Source organism: Dermacentor variabilis, chromosome 8 (assembly GCF_050947875.1).
Source record: "Dermacentor variabilis isolate Ectoservices chromosome 8, ASM5094787v1, whole genome shotgun sequence".
Lineage (NCBI taxonomy): Eukaryota > Metazoa > Arthropoda > Arachnida > Ixodida > Ixodidae > Dermacentor > Dermacentor variabilis.
In genome coordinates this window covers 4,678,995-4,702,216 of record NC_134575.1, presented here as the reverse complement: position 1 = coordinate 4,702,216, position 23,222 = coordinate 4,678,995, and the positions used below count along the sequence as shown (strand labels likewise).

At 44.5% G+C, this 23,222-nt stretch overlaps 1 protein-coding gene across 3 annotated transcripts in view; it reads left to right on the top strand.

Annotated features, from left to right (window-relative positions):
• LOC142589532 (ATP-binding cassette sub-family C member 2-like) overlaps positions 1-23,222 on the top strand; it is a 125,202-nt gene that overhangs the window by 20,852 nt on the left and 81,128 nt on the right. For all 3 annotated transcript variants that reach the window (XM_075700954.1, XM_075700955.1, XM_075700953.1), the window contains exons 5-10: positions 1,683-1,817; positions 4,995-5,062; positions 9,173-9,289; positions 11,072-11,200; positions 16,248-16,410; positions 18,214-18,471. In XM_075700954.1, the coding sequence (XP_075557069.1) occupies positions 1,683-1,817; positions 4,995-5,062; positions 9,173-9,289; positions 11,072-11,200; positions 16,248-16,410; positions 18,214-18,471 (870 nt within the window). The remainder of the gene's footprint in view (positions 1-1,682; positions 1,818-4,994; positions 5,063-9,172; positions 9,290-11,071; positions 11,201-16,247; positions 16,411-18,213; positions 18,472-23,222) is intronic.

Genomic DNA, 23,222 nt, shown 5'->3' with positions numbered 1-23,222 from the left:
GGAAAATAAAGACTGTTTCTGATTCTGATTTGGATCTAACGGCGGCAGCCGTTGCCAAGTTTGATACCCGCGTTTTGATGTTTTACAGCGAAGCTATATATGGCTAGCCAATTCGTCCGTCCGTCTACCGCCTCTACACCGAAAACACCTCCAGCGCAACCCCATGCGCATGCAAGAAAAAAGAAAGAGACGCGCGCGATTGGCTGCGCCAGTAGTGACGTCGTTGCTCTCCATCGCAGCCAAGTGCGCGCACAGCAGGTTCTCTCCGGCTCCGAAATGTGTCGGCCACGCATCATACGTACTCCTAAGGAGCAGGCAGCTATCGATCAGGAACGCTGCGAGCAGAACCGGAAACGAGCTCGTCGACGCCGTGCCGATGCTGCAGCCCGGGTACAAGTACAGGCTCGTGCAGCCGAGCGCAAGAAGCAACTGCGCCACGAGGATCTGGCAGCCTATCAGGCCTTCGTTTATTGAACCGTGGGTATTCACCCGCTGATAAACACTGGTGCGGCACGTTTCAGCTTTGCTGGTTAACCATATTTACGGAGTGTTTGGGCGGTGATTTCTAAAAGCAGGCAATTCCGAAGTTTTTTTTAAAACTGTGCTAATGTACTATGCACGTCGAAGAAAATTAAAACAAATGTTGGCATATCGTGCAATTTCTTCTCTCTTTTTTATACTTGCCGCTTTTTGGCAATTTTGGGAAATAAAAAAGTGGAAGAGGCAATAAATCTGGATTCTGCTGTCTACGGTCGGTAGAATATTGCTTTTGCTTTTAAGTGCAGCAGATATTCAAACTTCAAAGATATTCAAAGTGATGAGAGCATTTTTGCGTTTCACATGTGTACGTGAAAGTACTACAGAATTATAAATAAGGAAATGGAAATTGTCCTCCACTAAAGCTACTTTGTAAGACTGAACATTTCTTTTTATACCTTCTGTTAAGTTCTTCTGTTAAAGTGAGTACGCTTTGTTAAGAACGAACACAACTATATTGATACGCGTACTTGTTTAATCTCTCGGCTGACCGCTTTTCGCCGGCTAACGAATGTTAAACCTTGTCACTCAGGGCAGAACGCACCTGCATCTATCGAAAGTTTCTCGAGTGTTATCGGTGGTTCTATCCGTTGTCTGTTGTGGCCGACCTTGTGTAATCTGCTTGTAAGCGCGACGAGAATTGTGTAGTACTTTCTGGAAGACACGCAGGCATCAGCGATTACTCTGAATCCTCCGACAACTCATGTATAAAGGTCGACGCGCTTGACTCACTGATCAAATTTTCCACGATCACCGACTGTGTTCGCCGCTATCGTTGTGCTTTGAATGTAACTTGCTTTTAGGGACACTAGTTCGCCCAACAAAAAGTTAATTTCGTTTTTCACAGTTGTGCTACATCACAATATTTATCCAATGTCCCAACGTTACAATATTTATCCTTATTTCTGGAGTGCCACTTTCTGCAAAACTTTATAAATAAAAAAAATATGTTGTTTTACGAGCCAAAACACAATTTGATTATGAGGTACCCCGTAGTGGGGGACTTCGTAACAATGTGGACCCCCAGGGGTTCCTTAACGTGCACCAAGATCTAAGCACACTGATCTCTTCGCATTTCGCCCCCATCGAAATGCGTCCGCCGTGGCCGGGATAAAAAAAGGTTATTAATCCATCTCTTCTTCCAGGAAGCTGCCTACAGTAGACCGGATGAGCTGTCGTTGGCGACCACGTCGCGCTTACTGCTAATGGTTGCCGCTATGGGCAGCTTCTTGTGCACATTTTTTCGAAGCAGTCCCGTCTACGACAAGGATAAAATTGAGGTGAGAGCGCACGTGTATTCATTTCTAACAGCTAAACAGTAAAATAAAAGAGAGAATGTCGATATTGCTGCTAAGTTCCATATTGGGAGAACACGAGTGTCAATACAGCAGTGCTAAATACACTGAACTTGAGAAACAAGAATCAGCGAGGAAGAGGCAAGGAAGCACATTATGGCAGCTTTTTGGAGTGATGCCTAGCGCTTGCAACAGGCAGCTAAGCCTTAGCAACTTGCGCATTTACAACCGCAGCGCAGATGCGCCGAAATCCACAGCAATCTGTAGTAGCGATGCCACGTCGGCACCAATTTTACGCTTGTCAGCACACGCGACAGCATTCGCGTGCATTACTGCTACCTCCTACGTTGAATGCCACTTTAAGAGCAGCGGTGGCCGACACGTAGGTGGCGCTCTGTAAATTTGGCCGTCCTGTTACTGTGACAGTAATAGAGCAGCAGCTCCAAATTTTATTTTATGCGGACAACATATGTAGCTAGCTAACAAACAAGGCTATTTGCAACGTCTGGCTAATATCTGTGGGCAGGAAGGCAACAATCTAGGTTTGAAATTTAGTGTTAGAAAATCAGGTGTTATGCTATTCAATGAAAACAGTGAACAGACAGTGGAGATACAGGACCAGGAAATACCTCGGGTAACAGAATATAAATATCTTGGTATATGGATAAAGGATTAAGGCAATCGATATATGGAAACACAGGAAAAAAACCATAACAGTGAAGGGGAAGAGAAATGCAGCCATAATGAAGCACAGAGCGCTATGGGGATACAATAGGTACGAGGTGCTCCGGGGTATGTGGAAAGTTGTAATGGTTCCAGGAATTACTTTTGGAAGTGCGGTTGTTTGCTTTAAATCTGGGGTACAATCAGGACCTAACGGGAACCAAAGGTCAGTGGGTCGCCTCGCATTGGGCGATCACGGGAGGACTACAAATGAAGCTGTGCAGGGTGATATGGGCTGGACTAGTTTTGAAGTGAGGGAAGCTCGCAGTAAAACTGAATATGAAGAACGGCTGAGGAATATGGAAGAAAGTAAATGGGTGGGGAGAGTGTTCAGGAAAAACATTGATTCACAGTGGAGGAAAAGGACTAGGAAGCTTACCAGCAAGTATGCGGCCTGTAGGGTGGGCAACACAGCAACAAAGAAGGCCAAGCGGAAAGTCAGAGAGGCTGAAATAATCCCGTGGGGGGCGGCAATGGAAAAGAAACCTGCCATGAGTAACTACTTAAGAGGAAAAAACGAAATCAGGAAAGAAACAATTTATGATAACTCAATGGGAAGCTCATCACTTTTCGAAGCGAGATCGGGATGCCTTAGAACACACACCTATAAAGCCAGATATGAGACGGAAGAAGAAACATGGGCTTGCTGCGGTAAAGCTATGGAGACTAGGGAGCATGTTTTATTGCAATGTGAAGACGTCTGCCCAGCGGTGGATTTAGGTGCCACTGGCTTCCTTGAAGCACTTGGGTTCAGCGAGAGCAGTGGAAGAGTAAACATGTCTGCAGTAGGCATTAGTAAGAGGCGATCGGCGGATTGGTGGAAGAAAAGTAGGGAAACGACAAAACACGGAGACGTACAAAAGCACAGTTCGAAATAGGGGGTAAGAAAATTTGGGTGCTGTAGTTCATAGTGTTCTTTTTCTTTTTTTATTGTTTAACCTAGGGAGTACATTAGGCAGTATAATAGCAAGAGCTCGGTGGCACAACCCACCGCCCCGTTCCAAAGGGGACGCTCATAACATCCACCCACCCACCCATCCACCCATCCATCCATCCATCCATCCATCCATCCATCCATCCATCCGTCAGTCCGTCCGTCCCTTCGTCCATAGAGTTTCTCACTACATTACCTAGAGGAAAATTTGGCGCTGCTGCGCTGTGGTATGCATGCATGGGAATGCCGGTATATTGTGGATTCGGATTGGCATCGTTCTCGTAGAGGCAGGACACCTTGAAGACGCGCTTGGCAAGTACCGTTCCGTCTGTCACAATGATTCATTTTCTACTAGAACAGCACGTGAAAAGCTGTTTTAGCTTTATTATTACGCGAAAAGATGTTTTGTTTAACTATGAGAACTTGTTATCGTGTGTACGACTACATGTTACGTAATAAGTATCAGCGGGCCGCTAAAGTTGGAGGACAGACGACAAGGTTCGCGCTCGCTTTGAAACAGTTGGTCGTCTGTTCTTGCTTTTCTTCGCTTGGTCATGCATCGTGGGTGAGTAAAGATGTAATATGCGTGAATGGAAACATTTTATGAAGATTTTACTTTGAGAACGCGTTATTTGCGTAGCCATATCCACGTTTTAGACGAAGCCTCTTACAACACCAGCCAACACGAGCCTCGCAGACACATATACCGTCATTCCCATGACGGCACGGTGCCCCCTTAAGAAACTCCCATAGACGGTGGCGCCAGATTACCCTCTAGGTGTTATAGTGAGAAACTCTATGCCTCCGTCCCTCCGTCCCTCCGTCCCTCCGTCCATTCATCCATCCATCCATCCATCCATCCATCCATCCATCCATCCATCCATCCATCCATCCATCCATCCATCCATCCATCCATCCATCCATCCATCCATCCATCCATCCATCCGCAGTTGCATTATATGTCTACTCGGAAAGTAATTTGAAAGCACAGGAGGCTATAGTTTAGCTATCTATTTGGCAAACGGTAGTGACTCGCGCTTTATTCGCAGGTGCGACGAATGAGAGCTACCTCCGTTTTGTCGTAATATTTGTCGTGCCTCTATGGCTTGGAGTAGCGTGCCTCTATGGCTTGGAGTACCCGTACCTCATAGGAAAGACCACAAGTCTGGAAGGGGAAATTTGCGGGTGCAAAGAGAAGATAGCGGAAAGTTCTCAGCAAGATTAACAACCATCTGATTACGGAAGCCGAAATACTTGGACCCTGACATACCCTGGCCCACTGGCGTGGGCCCGAACTGCTTTCAAAACGCTAGTGCGCTTTTTAAGAGCAACTGGGCTGATCGAAAAACTATGGTGTGCGTAATGATGCGTTTTTTTTATCTTCTCTTCTTTTCTCATCTTTGCTTCCCTTACACCATCCCCCTGTGCAAAACAGCCAACCGGACGCTTAATCAGGTTAACCTCTCTGCATCTCCCCTTTTGTTTGCTCTCTCTCTTTCTCACAGGTACGACGTGGTGCGAGTGAAGAAACGTTTTCACCTTTCGGTAAGGTCGTTGGCAGTGCAGTATATCGGTGAGTGAAATTTAGTCTTGATGAGTTTGTACCTCCTTTCACTCCTGTCACCGTACGACCCTAGAGACGTTGCTTTGGTTTTATAAAGAACTTCATTGCGTATTGCGTTCTAACACCTGCCTAGAGGCGGAAGACAGAACGACAGATGGTGTTTCTATTAAGAAGGCGCCTGACGACGCGAAGACGTTCGATATGTATTATGCAGCACTGCGTATGCACTTAAAATTCTCGCTTGGTTATGCGAAGCATACGTTTTGTTTCAAAGTATTGTAGCACTATAGCGATGTTGTCGGAGCCTTTGTCGCTTGTCACGTTGGGAACAATAATGATTACACAAATTTTTGAAAGAGGCTCGTGATTAATAATTTGTTGCAGGAAGGATGAATATGGTGAACAGCAAGCAAAAGCAGATGAAATGTTAATCGTTTATATTCTAACTTCCACACGAAAACGTAATCACGAGCTACAATATAAATTGTACAATCAAGCTGTCGCACACCATGCTTCAGGCTATCCCGGATATAAGGTCCCTGCCTTTTTTTCTAAATAAACATAGGAAATACGTTTAAAATAACACGCAATGACATAAAAGGATTGTACCCGAAAACTATGTCACAAAAGTAGGACCGTGCAAGGTTTCTTGTGCAAAAACAGCAGATTGTCCAGGCCATCCGGCTTCAAGCAGGTCCTCCTCTCTTGGAGTACGTACCCAGCTGAACTAAAATTGCGTTCGCTACTCACAGATTGTGCCGTATGTGTCCGCCTCACCCTCTCGGGGTCTAATCGGCTGCAGTGTATGAGCGATGAAATATCGAAATGTTTGTTTCTCCCATGGGAACCTCAGGGATCTATCTGGCCCATCGCCTGGGGCTGGTGTTCTACCGCTTGCGCGCATGCATTTACCTTGATTGTACGATTTGGTCCTATGAGGTTATTCAGCATGCGAAAATTTCTATACATATACAAACAGATAAATTCACCCGCATACAGCATAAAATAAACGCATAAGTAGAAAGATGCACCTCTGCCGTCAGCGCTACAATGATATAATAATATGAAGATTCCCAATCGTGCAATCGCAAAAGCAGTAACAAGGAAAAGATCTGAAGAGAGGTATCTTGTATAACTTTTTTTTCCTTACGCGGAAACGATGTTCGTTTTTCTGGAAAAGTAAAAAATGAGAGCTTCATTTGTTTTTCTTTTTTTGCTAAGGTTACGAAAAGCCAGCTATTTGCACTTGTCACTTCAGTTTGGCACAGAATTCCTTGGACCACGCGGTCCGTAACGCTCGCATGTCCTCGAAGGCCCAACTTAGGCCCTTTAATGAGGGTGCCAGAGCACGGCCCGGGCCCGGTCCGCGACCACCGAAAAACACGTCAGACGCGCTGGCCCGCGGGGTGGGCCAGGCTCGGGCTTTCGGGTTGTCCTGAGCCCGTCCGGTGCTCTAACCCAAGCTCCAGATAACAAAATATTTAAGCAGAACATCCGTGTGGTTATGCAGTTCTTATTAGACTTTGCTTAGATTCCTTGCTTGTTGATTCGATATACGACCCTTACGGCATAAAACTGCGTATCTTCTCATTCATGCATCATAACTACGTATCAAAATCCTTTCCCAAATCCTTTCCAACCATATCCAGCCAAATCCTTTCCGACCGCGCCATTCTAGTCACTTTGATTGTTGCTGCCCTTTACACTAACATACCCATTAGTGAAGGAATTGAAGCCGTATTGAAATCCTTCGCAATCAATGCCCAAGTGCACGCTCCTGAAGTTTACCTGTCGCTCCTTAGCTTGGTTCTCACGCCCAACTATTTCGGATTTGATTCTATTCACTACCTGCAAACTTTCGGCACTACCATGGGGACATCATTTGCTCCCACCTATGCGAACATTTTCATGGCACAGCTTGAAGCAGACCTGTTGAAAATCTGCCCTTCAAAACCCCACGCCTATCTTCGTTACGTCGACGACGTATTTATAATATGGGAACATGGCACAAGCATGGTAACCGATTAATTAGCCGTTTCAATCGCTTTTACCCGAGTATCAAATTTACTGCTCACCACTCTCCTAGTCAAATAAGCTTCCTCGACACGACGGTCTGCATAGAAAACGGAAAACCTAGAAAGACACTTTACCGGAAGCCTACAGGTAGCCAGAAATATTTAGACTAGAACGGTCATCACCCGCGACACTGCAAGCAAGGAATTTTTGTCGGACAATAGAAACAAATAACAAGAATCTGCAGCAAAGACAATGATTACATCTACCACCTAAATGACCTTAAAACAACGCTAGCAGAAAGAAACTATCCTCAAGTTGTTCTCGATAGAGCTTATGATGTAGCGTCAAGATTGGAGACAGTCGGAATTAGCTAAGAAACAGCCTACAGCCAGAATCTGACCGACCGCCAGCCTTCATAACAAAATATTCGAATGCACTCCCAAACATGAACAACATCCTACGAAAATACCACCCAATATTATCAAGTAACGAGCATCTGAGAAAATCGTTCTCAGATGTACCAAGGCTTACATATCGTCGCAACAGTAAAGACTTGTTAGTATACGCAAAAGTCAACCAACATCATTCCCCCGTAATAAGAGCATGTTGTCGCCCCAGGTAGAAAACCTGCAGGCACCTTCAAAGTGACATTAAAATTAAAAGCACCGCAAATAGTTATACACACGAAGTCAAAACTACCTTTACTTGCACAAGTTCGGATGTGATTTATGGTTGAATGTTCCTTCTGTACGAAAAACTATATCGGCGAAACGGGCAATCAATGAACGTCAGATTAAACGGACATTGCGCGCTCACAGCTAAACAGCTTCCCAAAGCCGTTGCCGAGCATTTCAATTTACCAGGTAATAACTTTGATGAACCTAAACTCTACATATTACAGTCAAATTTCCGTTCTGTACGAGAAATAAGATACAGAAAATCATACGTTATTCATTAGTTCAAGACATTGCAACCAATAGGCATAAACGCTTCAAAGGGAAGCTTAGAATCTATTCGCTATGCTAAATTTCAAACTTAAGGCAACAAAACTTAGTTTGGTTGCTTTGTCTATTTATTCTTATTTTTTCTTTCCTTAAGTTCTTTTCTTTTCTTTCATTCGTTTATTTTCTTCACCTTTCTTCCTTTCTTTTCCTTGTAGTTATTTATTTATTCCATTTCAGTATTTCTTTATATATATTTCTCTTGACGGGCACCGGTTTCTGCCGCTCCTTCTAATATATCTTTCACAGACAGGATAGCCCGCGACCACCTGCGAGGCAGGCAATAGAGGGCTGCTAACCCGCCGTTGTTGCTCAGTGGCTATGGTGTTAGGCTGCTGAGCACGAGGTCGCGAGATCGAATCCCGGCCACGGCGGCCGCATTCCAATGGGGGCGAAATGCGAAAATACCTATGTACTTAGATTTAGGTGCACGTTAAAGAACCCCAGGTGGTCGAAATTTACGGAGTCCTCCACTACGACACGCCTCATAATCAGAAAGTGGTTTTGGCACGTAAAACCCCATAATTTAATTTTCTTTAATAGAGAGCTGCTGTGCACGCAGTTGACACGCGGACTCACACATGACCGTTGACACGTGACTGACAGACGGCCGTGTCACCGGCCTTGTGCACAGCACTCCTTTATCCTCAATCCTACACCCTCGCCGTTAACACACCTTCGCTCGTGGCCGCACCCACCCGGCTTACCCCCTCTCCACTTTAGTGCAAGCTTACCTATACATACTGTGCCGAGGAAAGCATATGTCGCCTTGAAAAAGACAAGTCCACTTGTCGAAACATTCTCCCGCTTTCACCTTGTTCTCGTTTTGCTCATCGTCTTGAGTTTCCATCTCGTGCCTTCCCCGTGTTTTCCTGGATAGCTACGTATCGGCACTTGTAATAGTAATAGGCAAAACAGTTGCTCGGGGCATAAAATTCGGCTCAGAATTTTGAGGTCACGGCCATCGAGAAATAAACTATCCTGCACGAATTGCGTGGTTAAATTATGAAATCACCGCGACACCTACGTGTGCAAATTGTTTTGGAAGAACACCTTCATTTAGCGCTTGCCTCTGACCTGTTGGAACTACTCTTCTTCACAGGCATATCATCAATGCTGGCCTTGGGTCCAGGACAGTGAAGAGCGACATTCTTCCGGTTATACGAAGAATCAAAAGCCGGCTTCTTGTCCGCCATTTACGTTCTTCGCTGCACAAATGGTATGAATGCCTACACTGAATGAATATGCATGTCTTTTTAATAGAGCTGCATAAAGAGCCCTGAAAGTTAGACACTTAATAATTTTTAGAAAAAGAAAGGCTACTAGGGTTTCGCAAATATAGCTTCCGCAGGTGGTTTGTGCAGTTTGGTGAGCAAGATTTTCACGAACTAATGTCGTCAAATACATAATTAAAGAAATAGCTAATAAGCCCATTTATATTAAGAAGTTCTCCTTTAGACCTAACACAAAGGTAAGTGTAAACGACACATTTGTTCCGTGTAGAAAGTCCAATAATGAATGGTAGAAGGGACGACGAATATACAGCCCTCCACGTGCCACCGTCTTCCACCGCTGTGTGGTTCGGCAGCAACTTGTTCAGAGGGGATTTCAAAGGAATCCGCGTTCGAGATCGGGAGGACGTCGCGGGCGCACGCTTGTTGCCCAGGAGATGGCGAAGACGGGCTCGAGGGAGTCCGGGAGACGCCGAAAGGAAGTTTTCCACATTCACGATTTCTATACAGGGGTGTTGCAGAACGGGCGCTGCACGTGGGTCGCATGGCGGCCACGGCAGACGCGCCGCCGACACGCGTTCCTCTCGTTGATTCCGCCTGGACACCACGCGGGATGCGTCGCACGATTTCTCCGATGCGGCTCCGAGAAAGTGCGGAAGGCAGCGGACCCGCCTGCATCCCGCCGAGCATAGCCGCACGGGAAAACACACTGGGCGTTGCGGTGGAAAGACGGATCGCGATTATGTTATAGGTGTTGTTTACATTGATAACCTCAGGACACTCGTACACGAAGAGCTCTCTCTTTCAATAAGTAAATAAATAAATAAGTAAATAAATAAATAAATTTAGTCTTTTTGTGGGGACTGCCGTCTGTGAAAATGTCAACTTCGCGTTCTCAGTGTCAAATTTAATAATGAATATCTCGTCACAGAAGCGCTCTGGAGATAGCAAACAAAATGTAGGTGTATTTGAATAAGATGATTTGGAAGTTCTTCATAAAGACTTGTACTATAATCGCGATGCTAAAAAAAGCGATATGACAAATTTTTGCGAAATATGTATTGCTGGTTGTACTTATTCGCGACGATTGTGTACGCTAATGTAACCAACCATCTGTGTAAGCCGCAACTGCATAGCCAGCATATCATTTTTATTAGATTTACTGATGGCTTAACTTTGAAAGCCCGTGTAGTGCAGTAAGGTATGCGGCCGAGCTACAGGTGTAGATCCATGATGTTTGACAGCGCGAACTTGGACAAAGGCCGGCGGCCGCGTTTGTCGTCTCTTTCGCCGTCCTTTCTCCATGTGTGCGCTGTCAAACATCCGTACAGTGCAGCGGTCTCAGTCCACAGAGCTGCTCTGAAGAAGACCTAGCTGTCCCATTGTCGAAACGTTGATGCCAGTCTGAGTCTTCCTTTGTTCGCCCGCTGTTGACCAAGGATGACTTGCACGAACATTTAATAGCGAAAATGCGAATAGCGAATTTGAGAACGCGCTCTTGTGCGGACATTGTCTATGGAACATTTCAGAATGGGTTCTTAAATTTGGTGTTTTCGTTATTAAATGTTCGTGCAAGGCGCCGCAGTTCACGACATGTGATTGTACAGCTTGAATTTCCTTTGTCAAAGCTATAATGCTGAGCAGATACGTTATTTTTCTTGGTGCGGAATGAACGATAGTAATTTAACGCAAACAATAAGTCTCTTTTCTTGTTAGCAACTCATGACGACAACAACAAATTGCTCGACCTGAAAGTTATTTGTTTGCAGGACTGGACACAATTCCGGATTTCACATATTATGCGGCTTCGTGCGCATACTGTGGTATGAGGCGCTCTGGGTGGTCATTACAGGCTTCGCATTCTTCACAAATTACATGATCCGGGTGCCTTTACTTGAGTGAGTCATGCCACGAACTTTTTTTACTTCTACTTTGAGCTTTGCATTGGAGCGATCTGGGCATACGTTTTAGTTGTTGCTCGTTTTCGCCTACATATTAGCATTTACGCTATGTGTAGCCGGACCAATCAATACAGGAGAAAGGTAAAACATTTGACGGTTTGCTTGAGCTCAGAATACAATGCGCTCTTCTAGAAGCACAGGTTGTAAAGGGGCGCGTCTAATGCACCTTGTGCGAAATTTTATTTCGTGACGAGGACAAAGTTTATTTAGTGCAATTTCCACAGGAGTTGTCAGGGATGCGTATAAAATGTCTTTTCAAGGCTATGTGCTTATGGCTTCGCGCTTCTATTTGACTATGAACTACAGAGTTTTTGAAAAGATTGTGACCTGGAATTGATAAGAAAGAGTTAGTTTATTAACACTGATTACGTGTACCCTAACGTACGCCTGTCAATATTGTATAGACAAAAATATGATATGGAAAAACGGTTTAGGAAAGGTTTATACAGGGTGTTTCACGTAACTTTTGCCAAGGATTTAAGAAGTGGTTAGCCGCAGCTGAATGAAACCAACGGCATATGCTTTGCTGTTGGTGACGCTCTTTAGAGTGTTTTTTATATTCCGCCTAATTAGGTTGTAGCGGCAGCAGCATCGGCGTCGCACGAGAGATGACGTAGACGCTCGCGCCTCGTGTAGCCGCGAGCGACGCCGATGCGGGTGCCGCTACAAGGTAATTAACCAAAATGCATTATGCAAAGATTTTAATACTCGCTTTAGGGCGAGGTGCGTTTCGTTGTGTTGTAAAGGGGGTTTTGAAACGACCAACCCAGTTTTTTGTGGCAACGCACATGGGGTGTGGCGATTGTTTTTCGGCGTTTAAGGAAAGCCTGCGAAATATGGAAAAAAACCACGTGACGGCGCTCGTGTGCTGTCGTATTACAGCGCTATCAAATGCGCGGCGAGCCAATCGCGTATCAGGGACGACGGCGCTTCCTCTCCATGTGCCACTGGCAAAGATGCTGACGCAATGCGAAGCCGCTCGCTTTGACACGGTCTGCGCGCACGGTTCATTCGCACGAGCCGCGATTGAGCTTCGACAGCCGCAGCCAGCGCCACCCTTGCCACCTCACAACAAACTCTCTTCGGTGAAGTTGTGGTTGGCACAAAGTTGTTCCTGCGCTTCCGATGGAAGCCTCTGGTTGAAACGCTGATCTACGTGTTGGTAGGGGCAATAATCAGAAATTCAGAGGTAAGGTAGCACCGATTAATCCTTCATTGCAGAACAGCGCGTTTCCTCCGCACCCGTGAAAACTGGTGGAGGTGCGTCACGCACACTTCGGAAAAACGTCGGAGGCCCGCTATGAGCTGGCTATCTCGGAGGCTATGTTCTGCCTGCAGCTCAATGCGCGCTGTGAGTCAGAGGAGCGCACAGAGAAGGCGCCACACTCCCGCACGTAAAACTGCTCGAACAGCTTGAAACGACAGCGCTTCTAGATTAAGTATTGATCAAATTGCGTATTATTTCATATTGGAGTACAATGAATACAATATTGGAATACCATAACAGCTTACACCTGGTTTCTGCAGGAGATGTCAATATTCATATGATGGCAGAAAGCAATGTCACCCGCGAACTAAACACCCTGTTAAATTCCACTGGATTTACTAACTTAATTACGACGCCCACTCGTATTACATGCTCCACAGCATCGGCTTTAGATCTTGTCGTGACAAATATTGACACTATTGTCTACAGCGCAGGTACTGTCATATCTGATATTAGTGACCACTGTGCTGTCTTTCTAAATTACGATAACGAACCACTAGATAAAAATTTACGACAGGAGCAGCTGATTATTCAACAAATAACAGCTGAGAGTACTGAATTATTCAAAAACGACATGATGAATCAAAGCTGGTCCACTGCTTATGAAGACTTCATTAAAATTTTTATTCGTATCTACGCGAAACATTTTCCTTTCAAAACTTTCAAACCTGTGAAAAAGTCTAAAAAACCTTGGGTCACCTGAAGATGATAAAAAGTAAAAATATCTGTTATCATTCATTCTTGCGCACACGCTCTATGGACGTGTTGAAAGAACTTAAAATACTTCGGTATGGACTAAACGCAGAACTCAGACGCCGTCGTATCGTCGTATTTTTGAAAATGCTGTTCGACAACGATGTAACGCCACTTAGGAGCTCACCAATAATATACTTGGGCGTTAAAATAAACATGCTCTGCCTGAATCCGTAACACTTGGCGGTCGCGATTTAACTGGCACATCACTCGCATATCACTTCAACAACCACTTTTTAAACGCAGTAACTCCATGTAATGAACATATGGAATTGGCTACAGGATGCCGAAATATGAAGCAGAACATCTTTCTTGATCGAACAGATAAAAATGAAGTGTGTCACACTTTTATGTGCTTAAATAATACTAAATCACTCGATGCCGATAATTTGCAGATCTCTCCTATAAAACACGTTATACATTTCATCACAGTAGTTCTTGCACATATCTTTCACTTAATTATAGAATCTGGAGTTTTTCCAGAAGCTATGAAAAGAGCCAGAATATCAGTCATTTTTAAGGAAGGAGATCGTAACATAGAAAGTAATTACAGACCTATTTATGTCCTTCCTGTCTTCTCTAAGTGCCTAGAAAAAATTATCTTTGATCGAATTACGCGATTCTTCAATAAATTTAAGGTTCTCACAGATGCACAGTTTGGCTTTCGAAGCGGCAGGTCTACTGAAACTGCACTGCTGACACTGAAAGAAGCTATAGTTTATCGCATTGAAAAAAAAACAAACAAACGAATTCAAACTCGGTATTTTTTTAGATTTCAGCAAGGCCTTTGATTCCCTCGACCACAGCATTCTTTTGCACAAACTAGAATCAAATGGCATTCGTGGTAGTTGCTTATCTTTACTAGAATCTTATCTTGAAAATAGATTCCAGAGTGTACACATTAATAAATCTAGCTCGTCATTCTTACCTATCGCTTGCGGTGTACTGCAAGGGAGTATTCTGGGTCCCATGATGTTCAATGTTTATATAAAAAATATCGTGAACATGGACACAACAGTTCAGTGCGTAATATACGCAGATGATTCAACGATACTTATCTCTGACATTAACCTGCCTCATTTATTATCCAGAGCTAACGACGTACTTTCGGAGATTTCCTCGTGGTCAAAAATCAATAGACTAAAGATTAATCCAAATAAAATTAAAGCTGTTATATTTCATGCTAAACATAATATAGTGCCTACTCACCAGCCGTCAATTCTTGATTCAAAGCGAATATATATTGTTGATATGCATAAAATACTTAAGGTTTACTTTTCGTCGAACTTAAGTTTGGATGCTCACGTTAACTACCTATGTAGGAAAATCTCATCTGTAACAGGAGTCGTGTCTCGCTGCCGTAGTCTGCTGCCACTCAAGGCCAAACTTCAAATATATCACGCATTGTTTGACTCACATTTAAATTATTGTACGTTGATTTCGGCCACAAGAACAAAAACAAATATAAATAAAATACTTGTTCTACAAAAAAGGATAATTCGCTAGATTGGAAACATTGAACCTCTGGGAACCACTTGCAATTCGTTTGAAAGGTTCAGTATAGTTCGGGTTGACAACATTTACTCATACCGTTTGTTGAACGCACTCTACTTTTCAAACAGAGAACTCTCGTACTTTATTACAGCCTTATCATGTCTAGAGCGTCGTGTTATTACAGTACCTACAAGAAACACCGATACATGGTCGATACTTGTTGTACAAAAAATGATAATTCGCTACATTGGAAACATTGAACCTCTGGGAACCACTTGCAAATCGTTTGAAAGGTTCAGTATAGTTCGGGTTCACAACATTTACTCAAACCGTTTGTTGAATACGCTCAACTTTTCAAACAGAGAACTCTCGTACTTTATTACATCCTTATCATGTCTAGAGCGTCGTGTTATTACAGTACCTACAAGAAACACCCATATATGGTATATACCTCGATTTCGTACAACTTATAAGTATCAAACTTTGGCATACAACGTCCCAACAACACTAAACACATGAAAACACAACTAGTTCCAGTAAAGAACAGTTACGTTCTTTCTTTTGTTCTATTGTTTGCTAGTAAAAGATTCAGTATCTATAGATATCTACTATATATAACATATATGCTGCTTGCAAATCGGTCATCAAAACAATGATTTTTTTTTGCAGCATTTTTAGTGTGTTTGTCTGAGTGGTAAATATGCGGTACTATGTGTCGAAATTTGCATATGCATTTTTATGTGCATCGTATTTCAAGTGTATTTGTGTGATTTATGAATGTTATATTATGCATTGTAATCAACATCTTTTTTCATTTTTGCCTTTGTAACGGCGCATCTCAGTCCCTTTTCCTGTGCACATTGTATAGCCGCTGCCCTGTCACCTGGGCCCCGTCAAGCCGTGTTTACGGCTTTTAGCCCAGCGGACCTTCCAGCATATTGTCTGGTAAATAAACTTGAACTTGATTTTATTGTCATTGTCTACTTGAGAATTATGAAAGAAAGGTAGGACGCCATCGGACGACGGTTCTGTCTTTTTGATGCACGACGCTGATCCTGCTCCAGGTGTGTGGGCATTTTTACAGCTACGAAAGAACTGCTCCTGTACGAAATAATGCTTGGGATATGCATAACTTTAGTTTGTTAGGTAATATTTAGGTGCAGTATATGCTTTGAACATTTTTGGAGCATTTTCCTTAATTTCACCTTGACTAATTTATTGTCGCTTCTGCTCTAGTGTGCATTTCACATAATAAGTTTATCACTACACGTGTGGCAGTCCTCTTTCTGGTGCTGTTTGTTTAACGAGCCAAGAGTCTTGTTGAGCCGAGTTTCGCCCGAATCCGAGATTTGTCTAGTTGATGTCCATTCAAGACATCCAATTGTCAAACAGCCTAAATAACGCGCCACGAGAAGGATTTCGTGCGCAGTTTATGTACCATAAAGTGCATGAGAAATTATCTCCTTCTAGAGCAATGATTGAGGACTTCAGCCGTCAGCCTGATCGAGCGTTGACCGTGCTCTTTGTATCGAGCTGCGTGATGGACGTGTTTCTCTCTGGTTTCATGGATTACGTATCCCTGCGATGCACCGTACAACTAAAGGCCCTCATGGAAGCAGCGCTGTTCACGAAGGTTAGTCGCGCCTTATGCTTCACAGCGTTTTATTTTAGTTTGGGAAAATTAAAACTTCTCCCACACGAATGTAACCGCGCCTGGTGTTCGTGACTCTGGTTATATGACTGGAGAGGAACGTGAACAACTGAGCTGTAGTGAGAGAGGGCAGGAGAGTTGGCAGTGGCCGTTTGCTGCAGGCAAGCGGCAAGAAGGACAGACAAACAGACGAAAACTTTTGGATAAACGTTAGGCCCATGTTGCAGTAAGCACGTATGCAGATGTCGCTGCATGCATCGTGTAAAGGATATACGCTTTCTGGGGAGGCATTCTGTAACAGTCCACGGACTGGAATGTTTATTTCGGCCGTTCCTGATTGGCTAGGGCCGCTCGTCTCCTCCTCGCTCGTACAGCTGCATTCAACCAGCAGCCGCCAAAACTAAGTGGTCTCTTACAGAATACCCCCCCCCCCCCCCCGGGTTTGCGCACATAACGTATATAGTGTAATAAGAGGCACGTGTGAGATCTAAGAGCAATATTTTCGATTTCGTATTGTGTCATTTCTATTTCGGGGGGGGGGGGGGAGAAGAAGGGGAGGGAGCTGAAGTGACTAGGTACACCAGACGCACGTTCTTCCGAACATTCTGCACATTGCACAATAAGAATTAAGGCAGGGCTCATCTCATAGTGACTGTCGACAGTAATGCGAATAGCATTCGAGCAATGTAGCGACAGACCGTTTGCCTGAAGTAACATCTATTTGACGCGTGCAGTGGTAATACTGAGACTTTCGTTGCTTCGGCTGTATGCCACGTACTCCGATGTCGTCCCTGTCCGCTCGCACTCGCTGGCCAAGGTCGCCCATGAGCAGAGCGGCGTGACGACGACGCAGTGGCAGTGCAATGGGAAGAAGGAATGATTTCGATGGGGGCCGACAAGGGCAGTGAAACGACGACGGCATGACTGCAATGAGATGACCAAGTCTGCATGACGGCGACGGCGTGACCACGGCGTATGACGAAAAGCGGATGAAGAATCTGGGGTGATGACGATGGCGCGACCACCGGTGGCATGACGACGACGGTAGGACAGCGGAAGCATGATAGCATCTGTCTGACGATAACGCAATGATGACGATGGCATGACAACAGCGGCATAATCACGATTGAATTAAGACAGCATAATGATAATAGAATGAGAAACAATGAATGACGTCGATGGATTGACGAAGATCGTGTGACGACAATTGGATGACGTTACTGAAGTGATGATGGTGAGATAACACCATGGCGACGATAGCGTGATGACGACAGTACGGCGACGACTATGTGACGACGACGGCATGATGGGAGCCGGATATTGAAGTTACAATGACGATATTGCAAAGCTGTGATGACAATGATGAACGACTGCGATCGCATTACGACTACGAAAACATATACCCTGTGACTCAAGTTGGTAGGCAACTTGGTTCACTGGGTGATCGCAGATGTGTGGAACGACGACGGCATGACGAGAGTCAGATCACGAAGCGGGAATGACGACGATGGAACGACCACGGCGGCATCACGACCACATAATGACCTAATATGATAGACAACTTCGGTCACTGGTTTGGCGTAAGAGTATAGATAGATAGATAGATAGATAGATAGATAGATAGATAGATAGATAGATAGATAGATAGATAGATAGATAGATAGATAGATAGATAGATAGATAGATAGATAGATAGATAGATAGATAGATAGATTTAATATGGCTGAAGTAGTTAAAGAATGCTGTTCGTATTGAGCGTCGATTTGTTACTCTTTCCCTTTTCAGACAACGCGCATGAGCGCCCGCGCCCTTGCGGAGACTCCCACCGGTTACCTCGTCTCTTTGGTGGGAGTGGATTGCGAGCAGCTCACCGTCGCTGCCATTGTGATCTCCCAATCTGTGAGCGGCCTCCTCTGCTTTCCGCTGGTCTTGTGGATGCTGGCCAAGCGCGTCGGTGTTCTGCCCGTCATCGGCTGCATCGCCTGGCAGCTGGCATCTCTAACTCTTTTCGTCCCGGCCTCGAAAGTGCAGACAGGACTTTGGGCAAGTACTTTGCCCCACTGATAAACGTTACAGGTTTGTTGAAGGCTGGATGTGTTCTAACACGTTGCGTATATCTACTTTAATAACGTAGCCTTTATTACGACAGAATCAAGCTACTATAGATTCACACCGATGCACCTGGGGCCTGCTGGGTGACCACCACTGTTGATTAGCATGCATATCTGCCCCGGTCGCAAGCGTCGTTACCATTCTATCCCCGTAGTGTCATAGAAACGTAACATTAGGGTTTGTGTTCTAAAACAGTACAAACAGTGTCGCCAAGGAGGAGGAAAAGGAGAAAGTAGAGGAGCAGGTGGGATGTCGTTGGATACAAACGCACCTAGTTTTCCAAATACGGAGGGCAAGTTCATCGCTCGAGCCACCCTTATCAAGTGCTGTATAGCCTGAGCACTCGGTATACATTGCAATCATCTCGCCTTAAAAAGGCAAAATCAGACGGACATAATCACAGTTAGTTCGATCGTATTGGATATATGTGGGAACTTGAACCTACACCATATTGTTACAACTCGATTAAAAAAGAAATTTGTCGTACCAAAGTATTATTTTGGGCACGTAGGTGTGAATGTTGATGCTGTTAATTTTGATTTATAACAGCGCACGAAATGCTGGTCATGGAGAAAAGCCCGTGTCTGTTTGTACTTGTTGATATCTGTGAATACATCAATTTAAACCCTTCAGTTTCAAGTTGCAGTTGCAAGTCGTCAGCTCTTGTGGTGTGTGCGTTCTTCCTATTTGTCCTGGTTTTTCCGCGCTGTTATATACTGAAATGAAGAATTTCCAATTCGTCGAAATTGCAGTTTTATTGCTGATACTCTAGTATTTAGCTAAATACGAGTTTATGCGTGTATCTTGTGTTCTTCATCTGCATTAAACACATTCATCTGGTTAAGAAAACTACAGAAATTCTGCGAATTGTCTGCTCATGCGTAAATATTGTTTGGCTCGGCTTCGTTTTTGCTTACTTGCTTTTCCAAGCTTATCCGCGTCTATCCATGGCCTTTCCGGTGGCAAACAATGCTTAGGCTTCAGTAGGCAACGGTGAAATTTTCTCGGCGCGCGTTGCCCCTTCAATGCGATCGAGCCTCGACGGAGCAGAGCGGTCGACAGGTGAACGCCAGCCGCCGCAGTTGAGGGCAGAGTGCATCGCCGCGGTGCCGTGTCACCCTCGCTGTTGTTATGCGCGCATTATTTGACCGCAGAGCCTCTCGCCTGCGTTCTGAATGCGCCTCCATGGGGCCCAATGAAAACGCGCCACGCGTCTAAACGTGCTCGCTTGCCCGCGAGGTGTTCATTACTCGAAGGACGTTCAGCAGCATTCAATTGGACATTGGGCCACCAAAAAATCTCAAGTTAGCCCACACCCAAATTTCAAGTTGGCTTACTCCCAAATTTAAGTAGGTCCAGCCCCAAGTTTCAAGTTAGCCCAGCCGCACATTTCAGATGTGCCAACCCCAAATTTCAAGTAAGCCCAACCCAAACTTTGAAGTTGGCTGACCCCAAAATTTCAGTTGAGCCACTCCCTAGCCACAAACATCAAGTTCACCCACCCTTAAATTCAGGTTGGCTCACATGCCAACGTCAAATAGACCCAGCCCCAAATTTGAGTTGGCCCACACTCAAATTTCAACTCGGCCTACCCACAAATTAAAGTTAGCTCTCCCCCAGATTTCAACTTGGCCCATCCCCAAATTTAAGTTGACCCACCCCGAAATTTGAGTTTACCCACACCCAAATTTCAGGTTGGCCAACCTGCAGATTTCAGCTTGTCCCATCCCCAAATTTGAGTTGGCTCTACCTCCGAATTTAACTTCGCCCACACCCAGATTTCAAGTCAGCCCATCCCGAAATTCAGGTCGGCCCACCCTAAAATTATACTTGTCCCACCCCAAATTTTCATTCCATTCTAATTTCTTTTAGTTTGCTTCGTCAAAAAGGAGGAGACGGGACTAAAAGTCGCAGTAGCGACTTCACAAGGATACCAAAACTCCCTATTACGTAGCAGTACAGCTGTACTGCTGTACAGCAGTACGACAAATACTTGGAACACTGATCACAGTAAATACGCGTACAAGGAGTTGATATTATATTGCATAGAGAAATTGAAAACAAAAAAAACTTTTAAGCGAATAATACAGTAAGAGGAAACTGCTATACCAGGACAGTTTGTCCCAACAAGAACACTTAATAGAAACGTTTAGATTGTCCGGTATTCGGGTAAACGCAGGCGGACGGGGCGCTGGGGCGGAGGCGTAAACGTGAGCGTTCTGCATGGTGCAGCCACCTGGTGGCGCACAGCTCAAAGAGACAAAAACATGAAAGAGCGTAGGTTTGGGCATGTTGGTATTCCATAGCGTTTAGGTTTTTAGCGCAGGAAAAGGAACGAGAGACAGAGGTATGACGCGGACACAGCGCCAACTTCCAATTGTTTCATTCTACGAAGCGGTACACATATATATAGGTAACAGACAACAGCGTACGCATGCGCATATGTACTGGTTTCTAATCAAATGAGACAGCAACGAAACATATGTCACGAAAAGTTAAGATGATATCGAAGATGAAAAAACGACCATGCATAGCCAAAAATTTTTTTCTTGTAATTGCAAGATTAAAATGCCATCTACATCAAGCCACCCTCTCGTCACGTTTAAAATGTCGAATTCTTTTTTTGAAAGATCTATTGCAGGCGCGCTAACACAAGCGTTCCCCAAACTAGCGATCTTCGCCGCTTCAATAATCTCACGTGTTGTTTACGTTGGGCTTCTTCCTATCACAGTTCACTGATTATAAATGGGACTGCACTCATGGTTTCTGTAGGTAAAAGCCAGATGCCCCACTCCTCCAGGTTCTCCTTAAGTTCACCCCTCCAAGGTCTCCTTAAGACCGCAAAACACGGGCGACAGGATGAGAAGTTTACTTCACCGGAAATTGCGCGAGTGAAGCAGAAACGCGCAATAATACCGTACATCCACGATATCTCGCACAGACTGAAGAACATTGGCAATAACGCAAATGTAAGCGTCATTTTTCAGAGCCAATCAAGCTATCCAACTTGTGCAAGGCCAGCTACTGTGTTTCTGAGAAGAACAATTGCCGGACAAATCACAGGGAAGTCTATGCTCTTTGTGAGAACAATATCGTGAATGAACTGCCCCTGTCGTGCGGCAAAAATACATCGGCCAAACAGGGAAGGTGCGTAAATGATAGGTTGCGTGAACACGTAAATAATGTTCGAACTGGAGGAGTGGGGCATCTATCTGGCTTTTCACTGCAGAAAGCGTGGGTGCAGTCCCACTTATAATCAGTGCACTGTGGTGTGATAGGAAGAAGCCCAACGCAAACAACACGTGAGATTATTGAAGCGGCGAAGATCGCTAGTTTGGGGAACGCTTGTGTTAGCGCGCCTTCAATAGATCTTTCAAAAAAAGAATTCGATATTTTAAACGGGACAAGAGGGTGGCTTGATGTAGATGGCATTTTAATCTTGCAATTACAAAAAAAAAATTTTTTTTTGGCTATGCATGGTCGTTTTTTCATCTTCGATATCATCTTAACTTTTCGTGACATATGTCTCGTTGCTGTCTCATTTGATTAGAAACCAGTACATATGCGCATGCGTACGCTGTTGTCTGTTACCTATATATATGTATACCGCTTCGTAGAAGGAAACAATTGTTGGAAGTTGGCGCTGTGTCCGCGTCGTACCTCAGTCTCTCGTCCCTTTTCGTGCACTAAAAACCTAAAAAATAATAACAACCGAGCGTATTCTACTTCGCTGTTGGTGTAAATTTTCGGCACTGGTGTAATCGTGTTGCTGCCAAAAATTTACATCCGCAGCAAATTGAAGTACACTTAGTTACTGTAACATTAGCTGTTTTTGTCTTTTTGAGCTATGCGCCACGCGGTGGCTGCACCATGCAGGCCTTCGACCCCACACCTTGTTTACGCCTCCGACTCCACACCCTGTCCGCCTGCATTTACCCGAATACCGGACAAGCTAAACCTCTCCAATGGCTCTAGTAGAAGCGCACAGAGGATGAAAGTCCTCCTTGAATAGTTTATTTATTAGTACAGGCATCGTGTAACGTAATGATTGTGTGTAACCGTATACTCTGCTGGTGGGCACAGCCCATGGTTCTTTGAACCTCATATTCTTTACACACAGTTTTTTTGTTCCAAACTCGCTAAAGAGAGAAAATAATTTTCGTTATAACAGAGTAAGCATTTGTACATCATCGTTAGTTTGTAGTCAAATAAAGAAAACACCGGTAAAATATCATATTTGAAAGGTAGAGGTAAGGGACATTTGGGGGGCCATACACCGGAGTGCACTCTTCTGAAGGATATGCAGCTTTTTTTTTAGATTTGTAGCCACAGTTGTGCACTACACAATACTACACTCTAGAAGGGAGGAGACAAGTGAATTATAAAGCAAAATTTCTGCAAAGTCTGCACAGAATACTTCGCATTGTCGATATCTACGCACTGTGTTCTGCGTGTAAGGCATGACTCCAGGAGCGCATGTGCTGTCTCACGGATGCCGTATTTCTGGAGCTTTGAAAGAAGGGGGTGATTAATGAGGTCAAATGTTTTTGAAAAGTTGATGTACAGACTTATTATGATTTCCTTGCTGTTGAGCGCTTCCATGGTAATTAATTTTCGCGTAACTAGTGCCGCATCGATGGAACGATGCTTTCTGAAACCGTGCTGCAAATTTTGAAGAAGGT